The sequence below is a fragment of the Podarcis raffonei genome, chromosome 16 (assembly GCF_027172205.1).
Source record: "Podarcis raffonei isolate rPodRaf1 chromosome 16, rPodRaf1.pri, whole genome shotgun sequence".
Taxonomy (NCBI): Eukaryota; Metazoa; Chordata; class Lepidosauria; order Squamata; family Lacertidae; genus Podarcis; species Podarcis raffonei.
In genome coordinates this window covers 39,224,265-39,246,752 of record NC_070617.1, presented here as the reverse complement: position 1 = coordinate 39,246,752, position 22,488 = coordinate 39,224,265, and the positions used below count along the sequence as shown (strand labels likewise).

Here is a 22,488-nt window from a genome sequence, read left to right as displayed (position 1 = left end):
TGGATATGGAACAACTGATTGGTTCAAAATTGGGAAAGGAGTACGACAAGGCTGTATTTTGTCTCCCTGCTTATTTAATTTATATGCAGAATACATCATGCGAAAGGCTGGGCTGGATGAATCCCAAGCTGGAATTAAGATTGCCGGAAGAAATATCAACAACCTCAGATATGCAGATGACACAACTTTGATGGCAGAAAGTGAGGAGGAATTAAAGAACCTTTTAATGAGGGTGAAAGAGGAGAGCGCAAAATATGGTCTGAAGCTCAACATCAAAAAAACGAAGATAATGGCCACTGGTCCCATCACTTCCTGGCAAATAGAAGGGGAAGAAATGGAGGCAGTGAGAGATTTTACTTTCTTGGGCTCCATGATCACTGCAGATGGTGACAGCAGCCACGAAATTAAAAGACACCTGCTTCTTGGGAGAAGGGCAATGACAGGCCTAGACAGCATCTTGAGAAGTAGAGACATCACCTTGCCAACAAAGGTTTGTATAGTTAAAGCTATGGTTTTCCCAGTAGTGATGTATGGAAGTGAGAGCTGGACCATAAAGAAGGCTGATCGCCGAAGAATGGATGCTTTTGAATTCTGGTGCTGGAGGAGACTCTTGAGAGTCCCATGGACTGCAAGAAGATCAAACGCATCCATTCTTAAGGAAATCAGCCCTGAGTGCTCACTGGAAGGACAGATCGTGAAGCTGAGGCTCCAATACTTTGGCCACCTCATGAGAAGAGAAGACTCCCTGGAAAAGACCCTGATGTTGGGAAAGATGGAGGGCACAAGGAGAAGGGGACGACAGAGGACGAGATGGTGGGACAGTGTTCTCGAGGTTACCAGAATGAGTTTGACCAAACTGCGGGAGGTAGTGGAGGACAGGAGTGCCTGGCGTGCTCTGGTCCATGGGGTCACGAAGAGTCGGACACGACTAAACGACTAAACAACAACAACAAAGTTCACTGTGTGTGTAAAATACTAATTTTTGCAAAAATAGTTATAAACATACCATCGTTAGGTGTGTTTGTATGACTTACTAATTTCCTTTAAATTGGCAGTGTGGTGCAATGAGCAGAGGAGAGAACAAGAAAGAAGCCATAGTGCCGGTAATATCTCCTAGGCCTATGGGTGTTCACAGTGGGGCCACCTCCCCTACCCCAAATGAACCACAACCTCTTTTCCTGAGAGAGCAACTTTCTAGTGTATATAGAACCTGGTCTAACCCTATTTAGAAACCTCAAAGGAAGGAGAGTCCACCACCTGAAGTTGTGTGTTCCACGGTCCAACAGCTCTTGTGCTCAGAAAGCTATTCCTAGTGTTTAGCTGGAATATCCTTTCTTGCAATTGGAATCCATTGGTTTCAGGGCCATCAGACCAAAGCATTTGGGTACCCACTCGCTGCTAGGGAAGAAGGGGTGAGGAGAGGTCTGCATGAGGAACAAGGAGGAGGGAGACTGACATTGGGATCTGCTGCCCTGGTGGATCCTGCTGTCTGAGGCAATTGCCTCGCCTTGTCTCATGGGTGGGCCGGCCCTGACTGGTTCAAGTCCTGCCCTCTGAAGCAGCAGAAAACAACCTTGCTCCATGTTCTGTGTGACGAAATTAGCCTGCTCTTCCCCCACCCCCATAAAAATCCTTGAGGACACCCGTCCCCTTGGCTTCCATCCAGAAGGAGCCGCATTCCAGAGATGGGTGGGGCCAGAGGCAAAAGTGGGTGGGGCAACAAATGCAGATTTTGACCTTTGTACACTAGGCTAGTGTCTACACAGTCCTACACCCATCTGTAGCCTTCCACGCGGGCAAGTGAGAGTCATCATCCGAATTCAAGGACACATTTCCAGCAGGCGAAAACGCACAAGACACAAAGGTTCTGCAAGGGTATAATCTGATAAAGGCAAACTTCACCTTCACAAGTGTACACACTCTCATTACTTGGCCTCTGCAGCTGAATGTGTTGAACGAGTTTCCATTGCGCTTGATTGGATAATAAAGTTCTGCCTCTAATATTGTCGAGCAACCAACATTTGTGTGTGTGCAACCCACCTTTAGGAAGGCCAGGGCCAGGCAGGTAAATTATGTGATATCTATTTGCAGCCAAATCCTAAACTTGTTTGATTTGGTCATGATTTAAGTTGTTCTAGATGGTTTTTAACATTGTTTTTAATGCTGTAACCTGCCCTGAGACCTTAGTGAAGGGTGGGATGCAGTCAACTAAGTAATAATAATATTAATTAATAATTTGACTGTGACTGTCAAGCTACAGTTTGCAAACCCCACATTAAAATGGTCAAGGAGCTTAACCAGTAAGGTCCAAGTAAGAGGATTTGGTTGTATTTAAAGTCACTTAAGCGGTTTTTTAGTCCCACTAACTTTTGAAATAACAATGCAGGCTATTAATTGTGCCTTCTGGCCTCATGCCCTGGAGGTCTGATAGAGCCATGAAACCAAATAATATCTTATTAGTTCATGCACATTGCAAGCTTCTGAATATCACTAGGCTCTTCTTCAACTGGAATGGGGAAAAACTTTAGGTCATTAACTACACTCAATTAAATTAAACTGACACCTGTAGGCATGTAAACAGGTCTTCTAAAATTAATACATCCACAGAGTTTTATTAGTTTTGAACACAAGCAGATACTATCAAATGATTAAAGTTTCATCTTGTCCAGCATCTTGTTTCCCAACATGGAAGTCCACAGATAAAGGCAACAGTCTTCGCTTCTTTGCCCCCAGCACCAGATATTCAGAGATATATTACCCCTGAATATGGAGGTTTGGGTTTGTCATTCTAGCAAATAGCCATTGAGAGACCTATTTTATGCAGAGTTTGTAAGACTTGTTTTGTTGTGTAACTTTCTTTACAGATGTCCACTTTACTTTTTCTTAAATGAAAGCTAAGAGTCCAGGCCCCCTGAAGATGAATTAGAAATTGTTCCAAGTTCTACCCCAGACTGAACTTAATTTACCATTAGTTCACTTGGCAATTATGGGAACTAATTTCAGGTGTAGTTTGGACATGTTTGAACTAGTTTAGAGAACTTTTGTTCAGCCAAACCCTTCATTCAAGTCCTGGCCCCCATGGCCAACATTCTTGGATTATGGGAGTTATAGTTCAGCATATAAAGCGTCATGGATTTTCCACCCCTGTCTGTAGGAAAAGACTACATCAGATACAACCCTTATAAATTAAATATAAGAACCAGAACATCAGTACCTACAACAACATGAAATAAGATAAATAATATAAAATTCTACATACCCAATTTTCCTTGCTCAAGTAATGTTTCCAGTTTTTTTTGGGGGGGGCTACTGCAAGTCTAAACCACAGAGCCTAGGACTTGCTGATCAGAAGGTCGGCGGTTCGAATCCCCGCGACGGGGTGAGCTCCCGTTGCTCAGTCCCTGCTCCTGCCCACCTAGCAGTTTGAAAGCACATCAAAGTGAAAGTAGATAAATAGGTACCACTCTGGCGGGAAGGTAAACCGCATTCCCATGTGCTTTTCTAGAAAAAAGGTGGGGGAACTCAGCACAAAGTTAGTTTATTGCAGGCTCAGTTGCAGTGCTGCCACCCTACCCTGGCCCAGGCAGTGGCTACATGTAAAATGTAATAATAAACACAAGCAGACAATGATCTGGATTAGAAGTGGTCACAACTTTAATGATTATATGCATATAAACTTTAAAAAACAGGGGCGGGCGGGTATCAAGATCTACATGGCCTGCGCTCCTTGCAGCCGCCCCACCTGGCCTCCAGGAAGCAACCTGCGCGCCAGGTTTGCCCGGCTGCCTTCGCAATGAGGCAGCTTCCGAGGAGGCGCCTCCTGCCCGCCGGGCAGCCCGGGGGGCGGGGCTCGGAAGCGAGGCGAGGGCGCGGATTGGCTGCCGCTCGGCTCGGGGGCGTGGCCCGCTTCGCCTTGTGAATGGCCGGCTGCTGCTCTCCGGCCAGAAGGAGCGCCTCGAGGAGGGAGGAGGGAAGAGGCGGAGCGGCGGCGGCGGCGGCAGCAGTTCTCCGTCAGGCCAGCAGGGGGCGCCTGGTGCGAGTGCGCCTTGGCATTCCCGACCCCGGGAATAATCCGGCGGAGTCTCGCAGGCCGAGCCGGAGTTGCTGCTGCTGCTCCTCTGGCGGGCGAGGCGGGCGAGCGAGGAAGGGAGCGGGGCCGCCGAGAGCAGCTGCTGCCAGCCCGGGCCCAGGAGGCGTCCTGCCGGGCGACATGAACACCATCAAGAACGTGCCGGCGCGGGTGCTGAGCCGCCGAGGGGGGCACAGCCTGGAGGCGGAGAGGGAGCAGTTCGACAAGAACCAGGCAAGGGATTTCCTGGGGGTGGTCTTTTTTTGGGGGGGTGTCCGGGTGGGGGGCGTGTTTGTGCCCTGGGGGTGGAACTGCATGGCAGAGCGGGAGGTGGCATCGAAAACGGGGTGCAGAGTGTGTGTTTGTGTGAGGGAGAGGCGGCGCGCGCATGTTATTTTAGTGGGGGGGGCGAGAAGAGAGACACCCCCCGTTGCATGTATGCACCTTTCTCTCCCCTCCCCCACTTGACCCTGTGCAGGATCCGTCCTGCTTCCTGCCCGGCTGCCCCCCTCCCGCTGCCACCCAGTGAAATGGATCCTTTAGCTTGACACACACGACTTCTTCCTTAGCGCGCGGGGGGGGGGGTCTTGTCAATAGGAAACACCCCTGCTTCTCAAATATTGAATGCACCTGGTGGGGGGGGGAATGGAGAAGATTCGTGCACTGCGGGGGGTGTCTCCGTATAGGATTTGAGGTCGATTTGATACTGACTATGCACAGGATTTGAAACATGCACAGAAGCTGGGAAGGGAGGGGGCAGGAGGAAGGCAGAGCGCGCGGGGGGGGGGAATCACCTTGATCAGAACTAGGTGAGAGAGAAGGAAGGGAGCAGGCAGGTAATCCTAAGAATAGCCGGAATCCCAGATTTCATTTAAAATTATTATTATTAAGGTTGCAGTCCTGGTGGTAGGGAGAGGAAAGAGAAACAACTCTCCCACATCCTGGGAGGGTGGCAAGAAAATTATTTCTTTCTTCTGAGGTGGCAAAAGGAAAATTGAGAGGCTATTCATTGAAACATACGGTGATAATTCATCATAATAATGTTGTAGCCCTCTTGGTTACAAGGAGGAGAAAGGAGAGCAATTTTCTCATGTCTTTGATGTTGCAAGGGGAAAATGCTTAGGAGGAGGCAAAATAAAAATTGAGGGGCATTCATTGTTGTTCTGCATGACTGTGAGTTTTTGAAACTTAAAAATTAACAGATGCACACGTTTAAAAAATAGTGTGAGGAGGTATTGGTTGGAACAGCATGTGTTTTGGGTCTACGTAAGGCTGCATAAAGGGTGCTCTCTAAAGAATGTATTGGGGATTGAGTGATACTTGCAGACAGGAGTTTCGGAGAGGGAGCAAGAGACTGTCTATCATGACCCCCAAATGTAGGTTTGTGATTGTCATCCACCTCAGCCCACCTGCAGTCTCCATGCCCCTCAGCGGCCTGCTTTTTGAAACACAGAATAGTTCAGTCATCAAACCATGGAGTTGGAAGGAGCCACAAGGGTCATCTAGTCCAACCCGTTGGGATGCAGGAGTCTTTTGCCCAATGTGGGGCTTGAACCCAGAACCCGGAGATTACCTAAGTCTCTCTTGTGGCAGAAAAGCATTGGTGTGTGTCTTCCTCTGCTGAGGATTGGGGTGTCCCCTTGCGCAGCAATGTGTTAATCAGTTCTGTGTTTGTCTTATCCGTGTGTGTATTGTCCAGGACATGCAACCCTGATGGTTAGAGGTGGGAGGCTAGATTTATAATTTCCAAGAATGACACTTTCCTTTTTTAAGGGGGAATGTTGAGTGGAACAAACACAAACTTGAGTTGTGACTTTGACTTTCCCTCCATTGGTAGTACTTTGCCTCTGGCCTGGCCTGTTTTTTGGTGTGTCTGGGGATATTGCTAATATCTTCAGCCTGTACATTTCTCTTTGACATTCCTGGGCTATCATGTTTGAGGCCGGGGTGTAGCTTCTCATCTTTAGAGGAGGTTCTGGGGTTCCTACAAGCCACACCCTGTGAACCGGAATTCCTTTCCCCTGATTCTGACTGGGTATGTGACTAGTGTTTGTTTCAGTGGTGGTGAGGGGGGGAAACAAGGCACTCTGCAGATGCTCAGAAATGCTGGTGTTTCTTCCGACAGCCTGACAATGAAAATAATGTCTGGGGCCTGAGTCCCTGTCTGTGTGAGATTCCCACGGCTTCCTTCGTTGCCCGTATTGCCCTGTATGGCCTTTTTGATGTTCTGTGCATGTGTAGATCAGGAATGTGCACAATCTCTCTTCTACCCTGTAATTGAATTTTGCATGTATCTGTGGACGTGTGTATGTTCTTACATACAGTGGTACCTCGGGTTACATACGCTTCAGGTTACAGACTCCGCTAACCCAGAAATAGTGCTTCAGGTTAAGAACTTTGCTTCAGGATGAGAAGAGAAATTGCGCGGTGGCGGTGCGGCAGCAGCAGGAGGCCCCATTAGCTAAAGTGGTGCTTCAGGTTAAGAACAGTTTCAGGTTAAGTACGGACCTCCGGAATGAATTAAGTACTTAACCCGAGGTACCACTGTACATACTACTGGGATAAACAATATGGATTTATATACGGTTTGGGTAACGAGAATTTGTCTATTGTTTCAGGGTTTGTAGGGCTGATTCTGTGTAGGTTATCCTGTGTACACTTTTTTGTGTGTGGCTTTTCCTAGAGACAAACATCTGGTTCTGTTTCTATCATAGGCAGAAGTTGCTTAGTTTTTCTGAAAACAAACAAACAAATCAATAATGTTTTGTTAGTTACCTGTGCGGACTTGAAGAGGAACGTATTTATTGAGGCAGAAGTTTGTGCAGCCTGTGCAGGAACCTGATGAAATGACCCGTATTCCACAAAAGCTTCCAACATGCCATATCTTTTCCATATTACCATGCCACAATGAACCTGCTTACCCAATCTGGAGCCTTTTCTGCTGGTCTAGATCTTTCCCAATGCCCCAACTCTAAGGAAACAGGTGTGAAATACAGTACGGTGGAGTGGAGTGCCTCTGAGCATGTGCAGAGTCCCTTGCCTTCACCAAAGACAACCTTTCCCCAAACACATAGAATGAAGGAGGGCCCCTCTGAGGCAGATGGCACACATCTCAAAGCAACAGGCTCAAGGCACCAGGCAAGATGGTGACCCTTTTCTCTCTCCCCGTTTTGCACTCTCAGTTCCATATACAGAAATGGACCATTGCTTCAACCCTGCCAGCAGGACATACCTCTGGGACTGGCAGCAGTTTTGAGGGTGCAGAAAGCAAAGGCTGAGGGGCTGTTGAGCTCTGCCCCACCTTTTCTCACAGCAGAGTCGAAACACTTTTATTTCCTCCTTAGAAACTGTTGGAAGCAGCTCCCATCATTCCTTGGTATATTGGCCCTGCTGGGCCTGGCAGGGGCTGATGGGGGCTGGAATCCAACAAAGTCTGGAGGGTTATAGGGTCTCCAGAGCCATTCTGAAGCTTTCTGTGACGCTCCAATGTCTCTTCTTAAACTTACAGCCACTGACTTTCGAGGAAGGTCATTTACGTCCATTTCCAGACAGGGAAAACCAGTGCTTTTTGGGTGTGAAATACGTTGTGTTTATTGCCTCAAGGTATCTTGGAAAATCCTCCCTTGGAAGGAGAGGGAGGGTGCTTTGACAGCCCAGCAATTTTTCACTGCAGCGCACCTGTACACCACAGGTACTCAGTGAACAGCCTGTGTTGACTCTGTGCCTGTGTGTGTGTGTGTCAGGGATTCTGTGTGTGTTTCTGAGCCTCGAGGAGAAATAGTGAGAGTGTTTGTGGGCAAATGTCAGGAAGTGTGCGTGTGTGTCTTCCTTGAAACTCCCATCTTCAGTTGTCAAAAATGAACACCGGAAACACTTTTTCCTTCCTGGCTGTTTCTTTTCCATTTGTTGTGCAGTCTCTCTTTCCCTTTCTCACAAATGTTATGGTCCCAGAAACCTCTCTTACTTCCTAGTTCGTCTGGTCTTGATTCCAGTTTGGCATTCTCCAAGACTGGAGAGGTGAAGAGTTTGTCGAAGGTTCTGTCATTGGGGCCCAGTTAAGCGGTGTACTTATTGAACCCTATAGCCTTGCTTTGAACAGTTGGGTGGCAAAGGTGTTTTGCATTTTTTTAAAAATCAATTTACATACACTTTTTTTTAATTAGCTGCTTTCTTTGTAACAAATTGGCTGCCCTCTTTTTAGGAGATGAGAATAATTTATATTTCATGCATAAACCTCTGGGCAAAAAACCAACTCTTACCCAGTTATTTATTGCTTTTATAGTCTACCTTTTCCTCAGTGAGTTCAAGGGAACCTAATTAGTTCTTTCTATGCCCTTAGAATCTTTGCAACAACCCTGTGAGGTAGGATAGGTCGAGAGAGACAGGCCTAGTTTCCACAGAACACTAAGCCATGTTTAATGCTAACCATAGTTAATAAACATTTGTTAAACCTGGGACTCCTGGCAGTCAGTCACTTAAACCTCATTTCATTAACCCTTCCCCCATTAAAGCAGACACAAGCCAGGAAGATCCACTCTTCAGCCATGACTCGGCTGCTTTTGGGTGGTGACGGTTATTTATATAGGAGGTTCAGGTTTGTACCTCTAAACTCTGGTTAACTGAGGTTTGCAAACCAGCTGGGTTAGGTTCTCACTTAATGCTAAGCCACGGTTTGCAAAAACATAGTTTGGTGCTCTGTACAAACCTTTTTTTTATATGTATATACCTTTTTACAAAACAGGCCAGTCATTGCCTTAAGGTTCCCAAGTTAGCTTCATGGCTGAGTGAGAAATTGAACCCTGTTCCTCTGCACTGGGACTCAGGGGTGTGGGTGTGTGAGATATGGCTGATCTCAAGCCGCTGTTGATGGGCCTGTCTGTGCAAATGATATGCAAATGATGCAAGTTATTCAAATAGCAAATTGTCCACAGCCCTATAGCTTTCAGAGTGGTAGTTCTGGGTGTCAGGGAGGTTGTCTGTTGAAGCTGCATTATGGTTCTGGGTGGTGATGGAGTCCTGGTAATGATTTGCTGACCTGCTCTGATGTCAGAGAAGGACAAAAGAAGGAGGGCCATCAGACACCAGGATCCTAGGAAACAAAGAGCGGAAGATGAGCGTATACACAGGAACAAAGGTAAGAGGAGAAGATCAGAGCGAAGAAAATGAGGGGGTGATTTTGCTGACCTATGCCTTCAGCTTTGGGCCTCTGGTGATAACAGTAGATATTTAAAGTTTAAAATGTGCTGCTTTTGTCTGCCACCTTTGAGCCCCATTTAGTCACTGAGTAAATTGCCATCATGTCACGAAATCTTTACAAACAAGCATTTAAGGAGGATGTTTTTGACAGGAAGATTAAAATCAGTGCAGCTGCTGCAAAGGAAGCAGAGCATTCATCTGGCAGGGTGAAAACCTTCCATGGGGCCTAGAGATGGAAGGGACAGGGTGCTCAAAGAGAAAACTAAGGAATATGGCGTGCCTGTAAGGCCAGGAGAATAATGGACTTAAAAAAATATAGTATTGGTCAGCAACTGAAGTCACCTGTTCTAGATGTCGCCCACCACGTCACCCCTTTGTTGATACCTGAGAGGTGAAAGAGAGTTGCCAATTTAGTGGCATCTGTGGCAACAGCCACCTGAGGGTACCCCTATGGAAATTGGGAGTTGAGGCCTTGGTCTTTCAGCCCAACTCCATTGTTGAAGTGGTTCTCTGAGAACGAGCACACATGGCAGCTATCAAGACAGACAACTGGTCCGTCTTGCTAGCCCAAAACTGATGACCCCCCACGTCCAGGGGTTCTGCAAGATCTCAACCACAGATGCACCTTTCTCAGCCCTCTCGCGAGCAAATCGGCTTGAGCTGGAGTGACCTAGAACTTTCCACGTTCAAAATGTGTTTTCTGCTACTGAGTCCCTGTAGTTGCTGACCAGGGAGCAGCAGAGAGATGATGAAGAAGCTGAATGCTTATAGGCTGTAAGGAAGCTGGGGGAATTGGGGTGTGAGGGCATATGCAGGGTGCTTTGGGGCAATAACGGCCTGCGGAGGGTCGCGAGGATCAAATATTCTGTTCTCAATTGCTTCTTAGAATGAATCCATCCCTGCTGAGCAAATCTGGATTTATTCATCTGTTACAATTAGCATTTTAAAATACCCTTGTGAGTGTGGAAGATTTGGGTTGTCTGGGAAGATCTTCTGCCTGTGGGGTTTATTAACTGAAGTCCAAGGTAGTTGCTAGATTTGAGTAATGGAAGCAGTGGGCAGAAGGGGATATGTGTTGCCGATTGGTAACTGTTTCCTTAAATATCTATTCACTTGGAAGTAGGGAAGGGGGATTTGATTCACTTCTCATTTAAACGTGAACCTACCTTATATGCTGTTTTCAGAACAATACAGGAGCTGAAATGCAGGCACCTTTCAAAATCTGCTCTTCTCTGAATTTTTCAGTGCTGTTCTGCACCCAAGGAATGTGTACCAAAATGCATATACAGTGGTATCTCAGGTTACAGACGCTTTAGGTTACAGACTCTGTTAACCCAGAAATAATACCTCTGGTTAAGAACTTTGCTTCAGGATGAGAACAGAAGTTGCATGGTGGCGGCACAATGGCAGCCGGAGGCCCCATTAGCTAAAGTGGTACCTCGGGTTAAGAACAGTTTCAGGTTAAGAATGGACCTCTAGAACGAATTAAGTTATTAACCTGAGGTACCACTGTACTAGGACACAGTTTGTACCAACAAACATATATCACTGAAAGTAACATACAAGTATGCATTATATTAGGAGAAAAGGAATACCAAAACTTGCATGTTATGAAAATCCATCAGCAAATTTCTCCTGAGGATTTAAAAATATGTATGTTTGCAAACTGATGTGAAAATGTGGAGAACTGAACCTCAAGACAGGAAACATAAGAAACTTAGAGAAATCTAAATGGAGAGATTTGCCCCACCCTGCGTGGATGTATACAGTCCTTGTCTCCCTGCGAATAACTGCCCTGCCTTGTCTGCCTGTCCCCCTCCGGTTTTGAAATGAGGAGAAGATTTAGGAGTCGTAATACAGTGGACAATCTCTTTCATCCCAACCCAGTTTATCTGCTACTACAAACATGCCTCCAGTGTTTGCGGAGAAGGGATTAGAAAGTTTTATGGCAGTGTGCTAAGAAGGGAGAGAAGAAGTGGAATCTCTCCCAGCAGAGAAAGCCCTCTGAAGGTTACAGAAACAGCAGCCCTGGCAGCAAAGAATGCTGAGATGGCGGTTTGTTTGCCACACGCCCAAAGCACAATTCGGGCAAATCCCTGCCCTCCCACTGACCTGACTGCTATTGCAGTTCATAACCCTGGCTGGAGATGAGGAAATCTCAGCTGTTTTCGTCCCAGCAACATATTAAAAGATGTTGCATGGATTTTATGGACGTAAGAGTAATCGGCAGTTTATAAGCTTCAGGCACAATCTGGCTGGAAGTTTTCCTGGAAAAGGTCTATTAAAATGAATGGTGGCTTCCTGATGGACTTTTATCCATAAGCCACACTGAGTCACTATCAAAGAAAAAGCTTGATTATACATAAATGTATAACAACAACAGCTCCCTGTGCACCAGCCAATGCACAGGTATTTCAATCCTGCTTGGTTTGGGTATGCAAGCAAGTTTCCTGCGTACTCAAACTGAGCAGAAAGCAGGATTGAACTCTCTGCTCATCGTCATCTTATGGGCAGAGAGGTCAGTCCTTCTCAGGACTATCCCTCCTGCTCTCCTTGGGCCACCTTGGACAGGTGGACAGGATAGTCATTTGATGCCTTTATGACATCAGAAGAGTGATAGATTTGACCCCCTCTCTAGGGCATTAGAGGAGAATCTTCCCCAGCCATATTTAGAGATGCCAGAGGTTGCACCTGGGTCTTTTGCATGCAAAGCACGCACTCTGCTGCTGAGCTTGGCCTCCCCAGCAAAATGCACAATTTTTAAAATGCAGTGGAGCTTTTGAGGTGGAGCAGGATATAAATTAAGCAAATTATGTAAAACAGAGCATGCAAGGGATAGCACTGGGAATCCCAGGAGCAGATTTGTCCCTATGAGTGCTGCAGCTCCTGCCTGCTGCCCCTCATTCCAGGAGCAAAATAAGTGTGGAGAAAACTGATGACTGAACTGGTAGGCTGCTTTGGCTAGTAGGGTTGGCATGTAAGATCCCTCACCTGTGAGCTCATCCTCCATGGCTAGCAAAATATCTACCATGGAACAGGGACAGGTTGCCAGGCTCTTCCTTTCTGAGAGAGGAGAACCTGGTGGCAACATCAGAGGTGGAGCACAAGTTACAGGCAAATTTGAGGTGATGAGGTCTATCTTGTGAACAAAAGGGGTTCATCAGGTCCCTGACAAATACTCATTTCCAAGTCCATGACTGAATCATTCCATTTTCACCCTTGTAAAAGTTTAGTTTTTTAAAATGTTTTAAATAATTCATAGAAACCATTTTTTCTGCTCCAAAAGAAAAAGGAAATCTTTCCAAAATAGGTAAGTTGGCATATGGCACAAAGTCAAATGAAATATTCCTAGTTTAAATTCTTAAGAACACCCCCACAAGTCTTTGCTGTGGTCAGCCGCACAGAAACATGTTTAATCCATTGTTTTGGTATGCGGCCTCTTTTATTTTCATTCCATTTATCTCCTACCTTTTTTCCAAGCTCAAGGTGGTGTACATTTCATCCTCCTCTCCCAACAACCCTGTGGGGTTGGTTAGGCTGAGAGGTGCACTGCCACTTCAGCATACAGCACACAAGTGAGTAGAGAGGGAGAGCTCTCACTTCCTATTCCCATTTGAAAGCTGCCATTTTGATGACAGGAGTGTACTCTAGACAGGTGGAGAAACTCTCTCCTTGTATCTTTATGATGCCAAATTCAGAGGTGAGCTGCAGCAAGCACAGGAAATGGTGGCCAAGCACATACTGAAGCTGCATTTCCTCTCGTTGGCCACCGAAAACCTTTCAATAATTACTGTAACTGCTGTGGCTGCACCCATTTTGGGGGAACCTGTTGGGTCTGTAATAATACTAATAATAATAATCTGTAATACTAATACTACGCTGCCCACCTGGCTGGGTTTTCCCAGCCACTCTGGGTGGCTTCCATCACATATAAAAACATAATAAAACGTCAAACATTAAAAAACTTCCTGATAAAGGGTTGCCTTCAGATAACTTCTAAAAGTTGTATAGTTATTTATCTCCTCAACATCTGATGGGAGGGCGTTCCACAGGGAGGGCACCACTACCAAGAAGGTCCTCTGGCTGGTTCCATAGCTTTCAATTCAAACCAAAACTGGCCCAAGCAATTATTTCTGTCACACCAGCAGCATTATTTGGGAAGCCTAAGCTAAAAACAAACCTGTTTGCTCCCTTATTCATCTCTGTTGTTGGTTCTCCCCACTGTGACCATGAGGACTATAGCATTTCATTGATGCATACCGAAATCTGTGATTCTCGTGGTTTTAACGTTAGCTGGTTTAGTGTTGGAATGGCAAAGCTGCAGAAAAGTTATAATAATAATTTTTAAAACGATGAATTCAGCCTAGATTGGGTGGCTGCTGTGTGCCAGAGTTACCCTGGAGACTCTGCCTGTCACAGCAGACGGTATTGGGCCCCAATGGACTAATGGTCTGACTCAGTTTGAGGCAGTTTCCGGTGCTTGTAACTAGTACAACCTGCTGAAGACTAGAACTCGCAGCTGCTGAAGAATGTAACTCAGCACGTGAGTTAACCTCTGTACTCTTTGCAAGCTTCTTAGTCCGCAAATGTAGTGCAATGTTTTGTTATTTGGAAATGGTATCTATGAGCTAAGCATTGCTCATTGGTTCTCCTTCACCCCTGTGCCTGTCGCTTAGTGCGCACACACAACTAGGTTTTCCATAATTGCAGGTCTAGTCAGTCTTAATTGTACCTGTTTTAACGGCAGGAAGACTGGGTGTTGTGGGGGGCAGGGAGACACAAATTGGCTTTTTAAACCAGAAGTGGGGATCCAGATGTCCCTGACCATTAGCCATGCTGGCTAAAGGGGCTGGTGGGAGCTGCTGTTGCTAATTTATTTACCACATTTTCTCCAAGTTTATACTCGGAGCAGTTTACAGTGAAATAACAGACCAAAACAATGCCACAATAATCACAATAAACACAATTAAAATTATAATACAATTTACAACACCAAAGGAACAGTTCAGTAATGACCAATTATTGTTGATTCAGTTAAAATGCATCCAGAAAATGAAACCTTAAAGACATCAACAGGCCAGTTAATACACCCTCCAGTAGCCATAAAGCTGATGAAAGTGGGGACTACAACAGTCAGATTTCTCTTCAACAGATATATTCACGAAAGGGAGCACCAGGGATGGCCTTGCCAATTCTTGTGGGTAGCCTTGCAAGATCGCTGAGCCAAGTTGTAGTTCAACAAGAGCTGGAGTTCCTCACGTTCCCCCTCCTGCATTTGGGCAAAGGTCCCCTATCCCATCCCTGCTGCCTCCAGCTAAAAGGATCTCCAGTTCTGAGAAAGGTTCCCTCTTGGGAGAGCCACTGGCATGAGAATTGGACAGCAGGCAACTAGATGGACAAGCGTCCAGAACTAGCATTAGGCAACTTCCTTCACTTGTAGATGCTCAAGCTGACTGAAAGCTGTGATGAGGCCTGGTCTTGCTTTGGGCAGATCCACACCATACATTTAAAGCACACCCCAGACACATTTAAAGGATATGACTTATGCCAAAGAATCATGGGAACTATAGTTTCCCACCTCATGGGTACAGTTCCCAGCACCCTTAGCAACTGACGGATCCCAGGATTATAGAATCATAGAATTGTAGAGTTCGAAGGGACCCTGAGGACCATCTAGTCCAACCCCCTACAATGCAGGAATATGCGGCTGTCCCAGACGGGGATCGAACCTGCAACCTTGGCATTATTGGCACTGTGCTCCAACCAACTGAGCTGTCCAGGCTTTAAAAGTATGGTGTGGATCAGCTTGGAAAAGTTTGAATGGCACTGCGGGAAATTTTTAAAAACAGCAAGCCAAAACAGACGTATTAACACCCTCATTCTTTCTGTTGAACTTTGAGTTGGTGATCGGAAAGGAAATGAGGTCACGTTGAAGGAAGTATCCTTTTCTTTTATTTGCAACCAGGAAGGCTAAATGCGTTTGCCACCTGCGAACCAGAAATACCAGTTTAGTTTTGAAAACAAAGCAATTACATCCTTGCTTCGTGACTGCATCACCACTGTGGTTCCGAGCTGTTTCTGAGTCACTTCCTTTCCCTGGGTTGGCTTGGGAGAGCAGGGTGGGCGGACACATTGGCATCTCGGAAGCTGTTGCCGGCTGGCAAGGAGAGTGGGGCTGGCACAAGATGCTTGGACCTGGGTAACACATTGCTAAAGAATCGGCCAAGCGTCTGGATTGTGTTCATGGAGGAATAAGTGTCTGTTAGCTTTGATACTGATGCAAAGCTTAAGAAGGGACAACTCGTTATCCAAATGAGGAGGTTAATGCCCAGATCCTATTTACCGTACTTAATTGAATCTAATGCTCACTTTTTTTGGCCAAATTGTGTTGCGAAAATTTAAGGTGCGCATTAGATTCGATGTCATATTTGCATTTGCCACCAAATACTTTTTTTGGTTTCACATTTATATCCCACTTCCCCTCCAAGGAGCTATATACTTGGTTCTTCCCCTTAGCATTGTATTCTCACAACAACACTGAAAGGTAAGTTAGGTGTGTACACACACACACACACACACACACAGACCGAGTCACCCCGTGAGCTTCATGGCTTGTCCCAAGTGGCAATTTGAACCCTGGCCTCCTGGGTCCTAATCCAACACTCCTCCACTGCACCATGTTGGCTCACTTCATTTGGATTTTATTTGAGTTTAGTTGGATATAAGTGCCCCTTTTGTGTGTTCTACTTGCCTTGTATGCAATGCTTTGTCTAGTATGCCTTCAGCTGGGGACTGTGAGCTTTGGGGTGTCCTGTGGTGCTGTAATGAGCAATTCGTCTACACAGGGAAGCGTTGCCTGCTCTGTTTGTCCTTGGAGGCGGTATGCCAGGGAAGGCCAGTTGCCAAGGAGCCACAGCAGGAGAGGGCTTTTGTGCCCCGCTTGTGGGCTTCCAGACAGCATCCGGTCGGAAAACAGGGATGGAGCTAGCTGAACTTACACTAGGAGAGCCTGCTGGATCAGGCCAGTGGCCAGGCCAGCATTGTGCTTATTGTCCCTGCCACATCCTGTTCTCACAGTGGCCAACCCGATGCCTGTAGGAAACCCGCAAGCAGGATTCAAGCGTAAGAGCACTTGCCCCTCCTGGCATTTCGAGCAACTGGTCTTCAGAAGCAGTTCAGCCCTCCAACTGCGGAAGGCAGAGCGTAGCCACCTTGGCTGTTAGCCATCAATAGCCCTGAATTCGCCCAATCTTCTTTTATAATATATGCTTTTATTGGTTTTTGAAAATACAGCTGTAAAAAGATGCACTGATCAATAAAAGGAGAATAGAAAACCATAGTTGTAACTGTGTCCATTATTCTTTTAAAGCCATCTTGATACGGCCTATACAGCCTAGGACCCTCATACCTATGGGGCCGCCTCTCCCACAGAGGAACTTACGGTCTTCAAATAAAAACATCCTGAAGGTCCTGGGCCACAGAGAGGTTAGGCTGGCCTCAACTAGAGCCAGGGCTTTTTTGGCCGTGACCCCAATCTGGTGGAACGCTCTGTCACAAGAGACTAGGGCCCTGCAGGACTTGACATCTTTCCGCAGGGCCTGCAAGACGGAGCTGTTCCACCAGGCCTTTGGTCAGGGCACAGCCTGACTCCCTCCTTTGGCAATCTTTACAGAACTTTAGCTTATGGTTGCCATCAATTTGATTTTAATTAATTTTTATAATGCTTTTAGAATGTTGCACTATTTTATTGTTGTTAGCCACCCTGAGCCCAGCTTCGGCTGAGGAGAGCGGGATATAAATAAAATTATTTATTATTATTACTATTATTATTATTATTATTATTAATTATTATTATTGGTGGCCACTGCTACCTCTGTGTGAAGAAGTGCTTCATTGTGATCTGATCCACCAGGGCTCTTTGTATATCTTTCCCTGTTCCTTCCACTCCTCCCTCGCTGAGAGACCTAGCATTCGGAGCCAGTTTGGAAATAGTTGTGGTACTTTAAGGCTGCTATAATCCTCAGTCTTCATATTTGAGGTTGCTCCTTTTCACATGTTGTGCAGATGAACAACTCCTCCCTCCTACTATCCAGAGGTGCATGCCTCCAATTTTCATCGCATCTCCCAATAGTATTTCAAAGGCTGGAAAGGCCTGGTTGTGTTAGGTCATAGAATCATAGAGTTGGAAGAGACCACAAGGGCCATCGAGTCCAACCCCCTGCCAAGCAGGAAACACCATCAGAGCACTCCTGACATATGGTTGTCAAGCCTCTGCTTAAAGACCTCCAAAGAAGGAGACTCCACCACACTCCTTGGCAGCAAATTCCACTGTCCAACAGCTCTTACTGTCAGGAAGTGCTTCCTAATGTTTAGGTGGAATCTTCTTTCCTGCAGTTTGGATCCATTGCTCCATGTCCGCTGCTCTGGAGCAGCAGAAAACAACCTTTCTCCCTCCTCTATGTGACATCCTTTTATATATTTGAACATGGCTATCATATCACCCCTTAACCTCCTCTTCTCCAGGCTAAACATGCCCAGCTCCCTTAGCCGTTCCTCATAAGGCATCGTTTCCAGGCCTTTGACCATTTTGGTTGCTCGCCTCTGGACACGTTCCAGTTTGTCAGTGTCCTCCTTGAACTGTGGTGCCCACAGTGGCAGGGACAATAAGCACAATGCTACTCTGCCTTGCATGCTGCCCTTGCTGAGCCTTTGATCTAGATGTCATGGAAACCTGCTCATTAAAGATACTGAGCAGCAAACAAAGCGTAACTTTAATAACGATCAGTGTATTTGCATACTCCGTGCACAATTTGTGCCCACAATTTGTGTCGCAGTTGACCCACCTTAGTTACGCTCCTGGCACGCTTATTCAACAATGTAATGGAATTTAACACAAAACTGAGGCCTTTTCAGTATCACACCATATTGTAAAAGGGGTCTGGCAACTTTGTTTTCCTCTTAGAGGCCACACTCCCAGGGGTGTGTGTGTGTGTGTGTGTGTGTGTGTGTGTGTGTGTGAGAGAGAGAGAGAGAGAGAGAGAGAGAGAGAGAGAGAGAGAGAGTCATTCTCCTGCTGATGGACAGAGAGGCTAAAAATGTCCTGGATTTTCAGTTTTCTCTATGACTACCTCATATTAGTAGGTGTCTATGGGGTGAGGTGCTCTTGATACTTTTATATTTACTTTGTGGGAGCCTATCCTGGCCTAGCTGTTGAAGCAGGACATGTTTGTTAACAGATCTTAAGTTTACTTTTTTTTTTTAAAGCAAAGCACTGGTGTAAGTTTAATTTCAAAATTTACTACAGAATAGCTGCAGATCAAACTCCTCCAGGAATATTTGTTGTCTGGACAGATAGATGTGAAGAAGGGATGGGTCAAAGAAAATAATGCGCAAGGCAGTTTGTGTGTGTGAATGAAAGTAGAGATGCATGTGGGGCCCAATTTTAAAGTTGATGATGAGTGCATAAGGGGGGAAAACAGCATATTCATGCAAGATCCTTGTTCTGGGCCGATGACCTGTCCTGGCAATGGCTGAGGGCCTGGTTTTCACTGAGTCACCAGCCACATGGTGGTGGGGTTTTAACTGATGCTGTAATCTGTCTGGAAAGATGCGCAGGGCCTCCTCCTCCTGCACCCCACCAGTGGGTGTGGTGGACTGCTCTGTTTTTCTTTGGTGCTAAATCAAGCTTCAAACTGTTCACTCCTATAGCTTAAGGGGTCAATATAAATGCTTGCCAGATGCTGCTTATTACACAGAGAACATGATGGATCATGCATGTGTGTGTCTGCAGAGGGAGGCTGCCTTACTTCCCCTCAGCTGAGGTGCACTGACTGCAAGACCTTCCACAGAAGCGTCTATATTAGTATATCTAGTCTCTGTGCTGGGAGTGCTTTTTTGTTTTGTTTTTTAATTACCCACTCAGCGAGGAGGTTTACTGGTGTGTCTCTGCACAGCCTATACCTAAGGTGTTGCCTTCTTAATGACCCAGTTCACACATTAATGGTTTGCTGTGAACACACCAAAAGTGGACTGCATCTTTTCTGCACTTGTGCTGGGAGGAAACAAGCCATGATGATGCTTGCTAGGAAGGGCAAATCTGTCTATTTTGGCTTCTCTCACTTAAGTTCAGTTCTCCACATTTCCACATCAGTTTGCCATAACAAAAGAAAGAAGTATTCATCAGCATTTTAGGGTGAATTTCTCCTAAAATCATATTTTTGCAGAGCAAATTTCCCCAATATAATGTAGTTTTGTATGCTTTTTAAACAAGTATATGCATTTTTTCCCACACTTCACCTCTGTAATATGCAGTTCTGTATGCATTGCTTGGCTGAGGAATGGCCTTGCTGAGGTCTGAAAATTTTGAAGGATGGTTGTGCTCCAGTTCTCGCATTTGTTTTGGAAAATGCAAATTGCATTGGATTGCACATTACATTGCAAACTGAATCAGATTTCTTCCCCATCCTTATCCCTGGTGTAGCGTTGTGTTCCAATCAGGGAGCATCCTTTTATTTATAAAAGTATTTTTGTACTGCCATACCATAAAGTAGAGTGGTGTGCAACATTAAAACATAAAACACAATTAAAAACAATACAGACAATAAAGTGACTAGCTAATTTAAAAAATGAAAAATGAAATGGCTACAAAGACCTGTTGGTGTAAAAAGGTCTTTAAGAGCACCTGAAAGTCAAAAACAGGGTTTGCCTCCTGAATCTTTGCTGGAAGAATGTATATCACTACAAGAACCTTGAACCTGTTTGCTTGTTCTCAGACAAACTGCAGATGGTAAGTCAAGAACAACCCTTGACTATAGATACTGTTTTTTTGGGAGTAAAACAAACCGCAATCCCAGATTTCAAGGGAACACAAGGCCAGGGATTGTGGTTGGTTTTGTCCCAACACAAGCAGGGAAGAATGAAGTGGGTGCAATTCATTTCTGCACAGTAAGCCTTAGCTTATGGCCTTCTATGAACAGGCAGAGTCAAGTGCTCTGGAGGGCAGGCAATGCAGCTGTATTTCTGGAGCATAGATGCACAGAAAGCTGCCTTTTGCCCACTGGTCCATCAAATCAGAAACTGGGACTGCTTCTCTAAATCAGGGGCATCCCTGGAAAATAGGGACACTTGGAGGGTCTGTGCTGTGGCTCACCAACTGATGCAGTAGAGAGGCAAGGGAAATGCTGAGGATTGACCTGAGAACCCTCCCAATATATAGGTCTATAGGTTTGCAAGTGGTGGAATGGCAAGCATGCTGCTAGATCCATTAAGAGGGAGTGCTCTTCAGACCCGCCCTGTGCTGTCTGGCCATCTACTTCCCCTGGCTTGCATTACGTCACCTGCTGCCGTGTGGTTCAACAGCTGCCACTTAAGATATTCAACACTAGGCAACAAATCTAGTACATATTACTCCGAGGTGGAAAAAGATCACAGGTGTAGGAGGGTCTTATTATTCCAAGGCTATCTATGCTTGCATTTGTGCACCCTATAACTGACTCTGTTTATTTGCAGCTTGGATCAAAATGCAGAGCACTGCCAATTGTAGGTTTGTGAAGGTATTGAGGGGTTCCTAATAGAATGACAAAATGGAAATGCATAGGATTCTTTGCTTCCTATTTTATATAGATTTTTAGTGGGCTTTAAATTTTATTTTTTAAAAACATAGCATTTGCTTCCTCCAGTGCTAAGCATGATACTTATATACAGTATTTATTTTGAACACTGATAATTGACTGTAACAAAGAGATTAACTGCTTGATTTAAAGAAAAATTCACATTGTGAAGGCCTGTCTAAACAGTGCAGTTTTCAGAAGGCGTGTGAAAGAAGGCAGGGACAGTTCCTATTGAACCTCTACTGGCAGGGAGTTCCACAGGGCAGGGTTGTCATTGCATGTGCCCTACAAATGAGCTGTTTGGTTCCTCCCCCAAAATTAACCAGGTCACTCTTCCACACACAGTATATGCTGTTAAAGGGGTTTCAAATACAGTGGTACCTCGGGTTAAGTACTTAATTCGTTCTGGAGGTCCGTTCTTAACCTGAAACTGTTCTTAACCTGAAGCACCACTTTAGCTAATGGGGCCTCCCGCTGCCGCCGCACCGCCAGAGCACGATTTCTGTTCTCATCCTGAAGCAAAGTTCTTAACCTGAAGCACTATTTCTGGGTTAGCAGAGTCTGTAACCTGAAGCGTATGTAACCCGAGGTACCACTGTATTTGTTGAATCCAGAACTTCTGTGTCCAGATGTTGGACATCTTGATGTCTCCAGAATCTTTATGAAGGCAGACTATGATAGTTACCCATTATGATTACTACATTTATATTCTACCTTTCTCTCAAGATATGTGCATGGTTCTCTCCACTCTCCATTTTTATCCTCACGACAGCCTTGTGAGGTAGGTTAGGCTTGAGAGACTGTGACTAGCCTAAAGTTCCCCAGTGAGTTTTATGGCTGAATTGCAACAGGGGTAAACTGACCCTGAATTTCGTGGTTCTTGTTAGTTGCTGTAGCTTGTATAGATGGTTAAAGTTTTATTGGTTGTGTTTGTTGCAGCTCGTTTTTGTGCTTTATTGTGTAAGATGCTTTGGGTCACATTTATGAGGAAAGTGACTAATGACTAATGGTCTGTGGTAGATTTGTCCTGGATTGAATTTCAGTGTTCTATAATTTCGGTTTCTGTGGGCGGTGAATGCTAATTAACATCATCTTGGGTCATCTCCTTCAGCCACCCAATTTCACTGGCTCTGGGAATGTGCTGGTATCAGTGAGTGACGTATTTACATATATTGCTGAAAAGGAGTGAAGGTCAGGTGTTCTGTCTGGGTGAACTGGGAAGTCCATGAAAGAGAACTCAACTTGATACTGGAAATTCATTTAAAAATTAGCATTTCTACAGTACTCTCTAGTTCTTCAAAGTGCTTTGCAAACATTTACAGCTGCCCTATCCTATCAGCAGTGTTATCCCTGTTTTATTTTATTTGTTTTAAAGATTTATATCCTACCTTTCCCAGAGTGTGACCATTCCCAGAGAGGCTCACCAAGTATTAAAATGAAAACACCCAACATTATAAAAAGCTCCAAAAATAAATGGATCCAAATTTTATTTATTTCAGGTATTTCTTACATGCTCTTCACAACAAAGTCCAGGGTGGGTGATATTTTAAAAACAAACAAACCCAATTTATAATCAGTATGAAAGAATATGAACATACAATTTTGAAAGAGAGG

At 45.3% G+C, this 22,488-nt stretch overlaps 1 protein-coding gene across 3 annotated transcripts in view; it reads left to right on the top strand.

The window, feature by feature from the left end:
- Positions 1 to 4,146: 4,146 nt before the first annotated feature.
- HIP1R (huntingtin interacting protein 1 related) overlaps positions 4,147 to 22,488 on the top strand; it is a 297,989-nt gene continuing 279,647 nt past the window's right edge. For 2 of the 3 annotated variants that reach the window (XM_053368313.1, XM_053368315.1), the window contains exon 1: positions 4,147 to 4,303. In XM_053368313.1, coding sequence (XP_053224288.1) covers positions 4,211 to 4,303 — 93 coding nt within the window. In that variant the 5' untranslated portion in view covers positions 4,147 to 4,210. Of the gene's footprint in view, positions 4,304 to 9,164; positions 9,204 to 22,488 lie in introns of those variants that run through there. The other variant, XM_053368314.1, reaches the window with a different exon arrangement.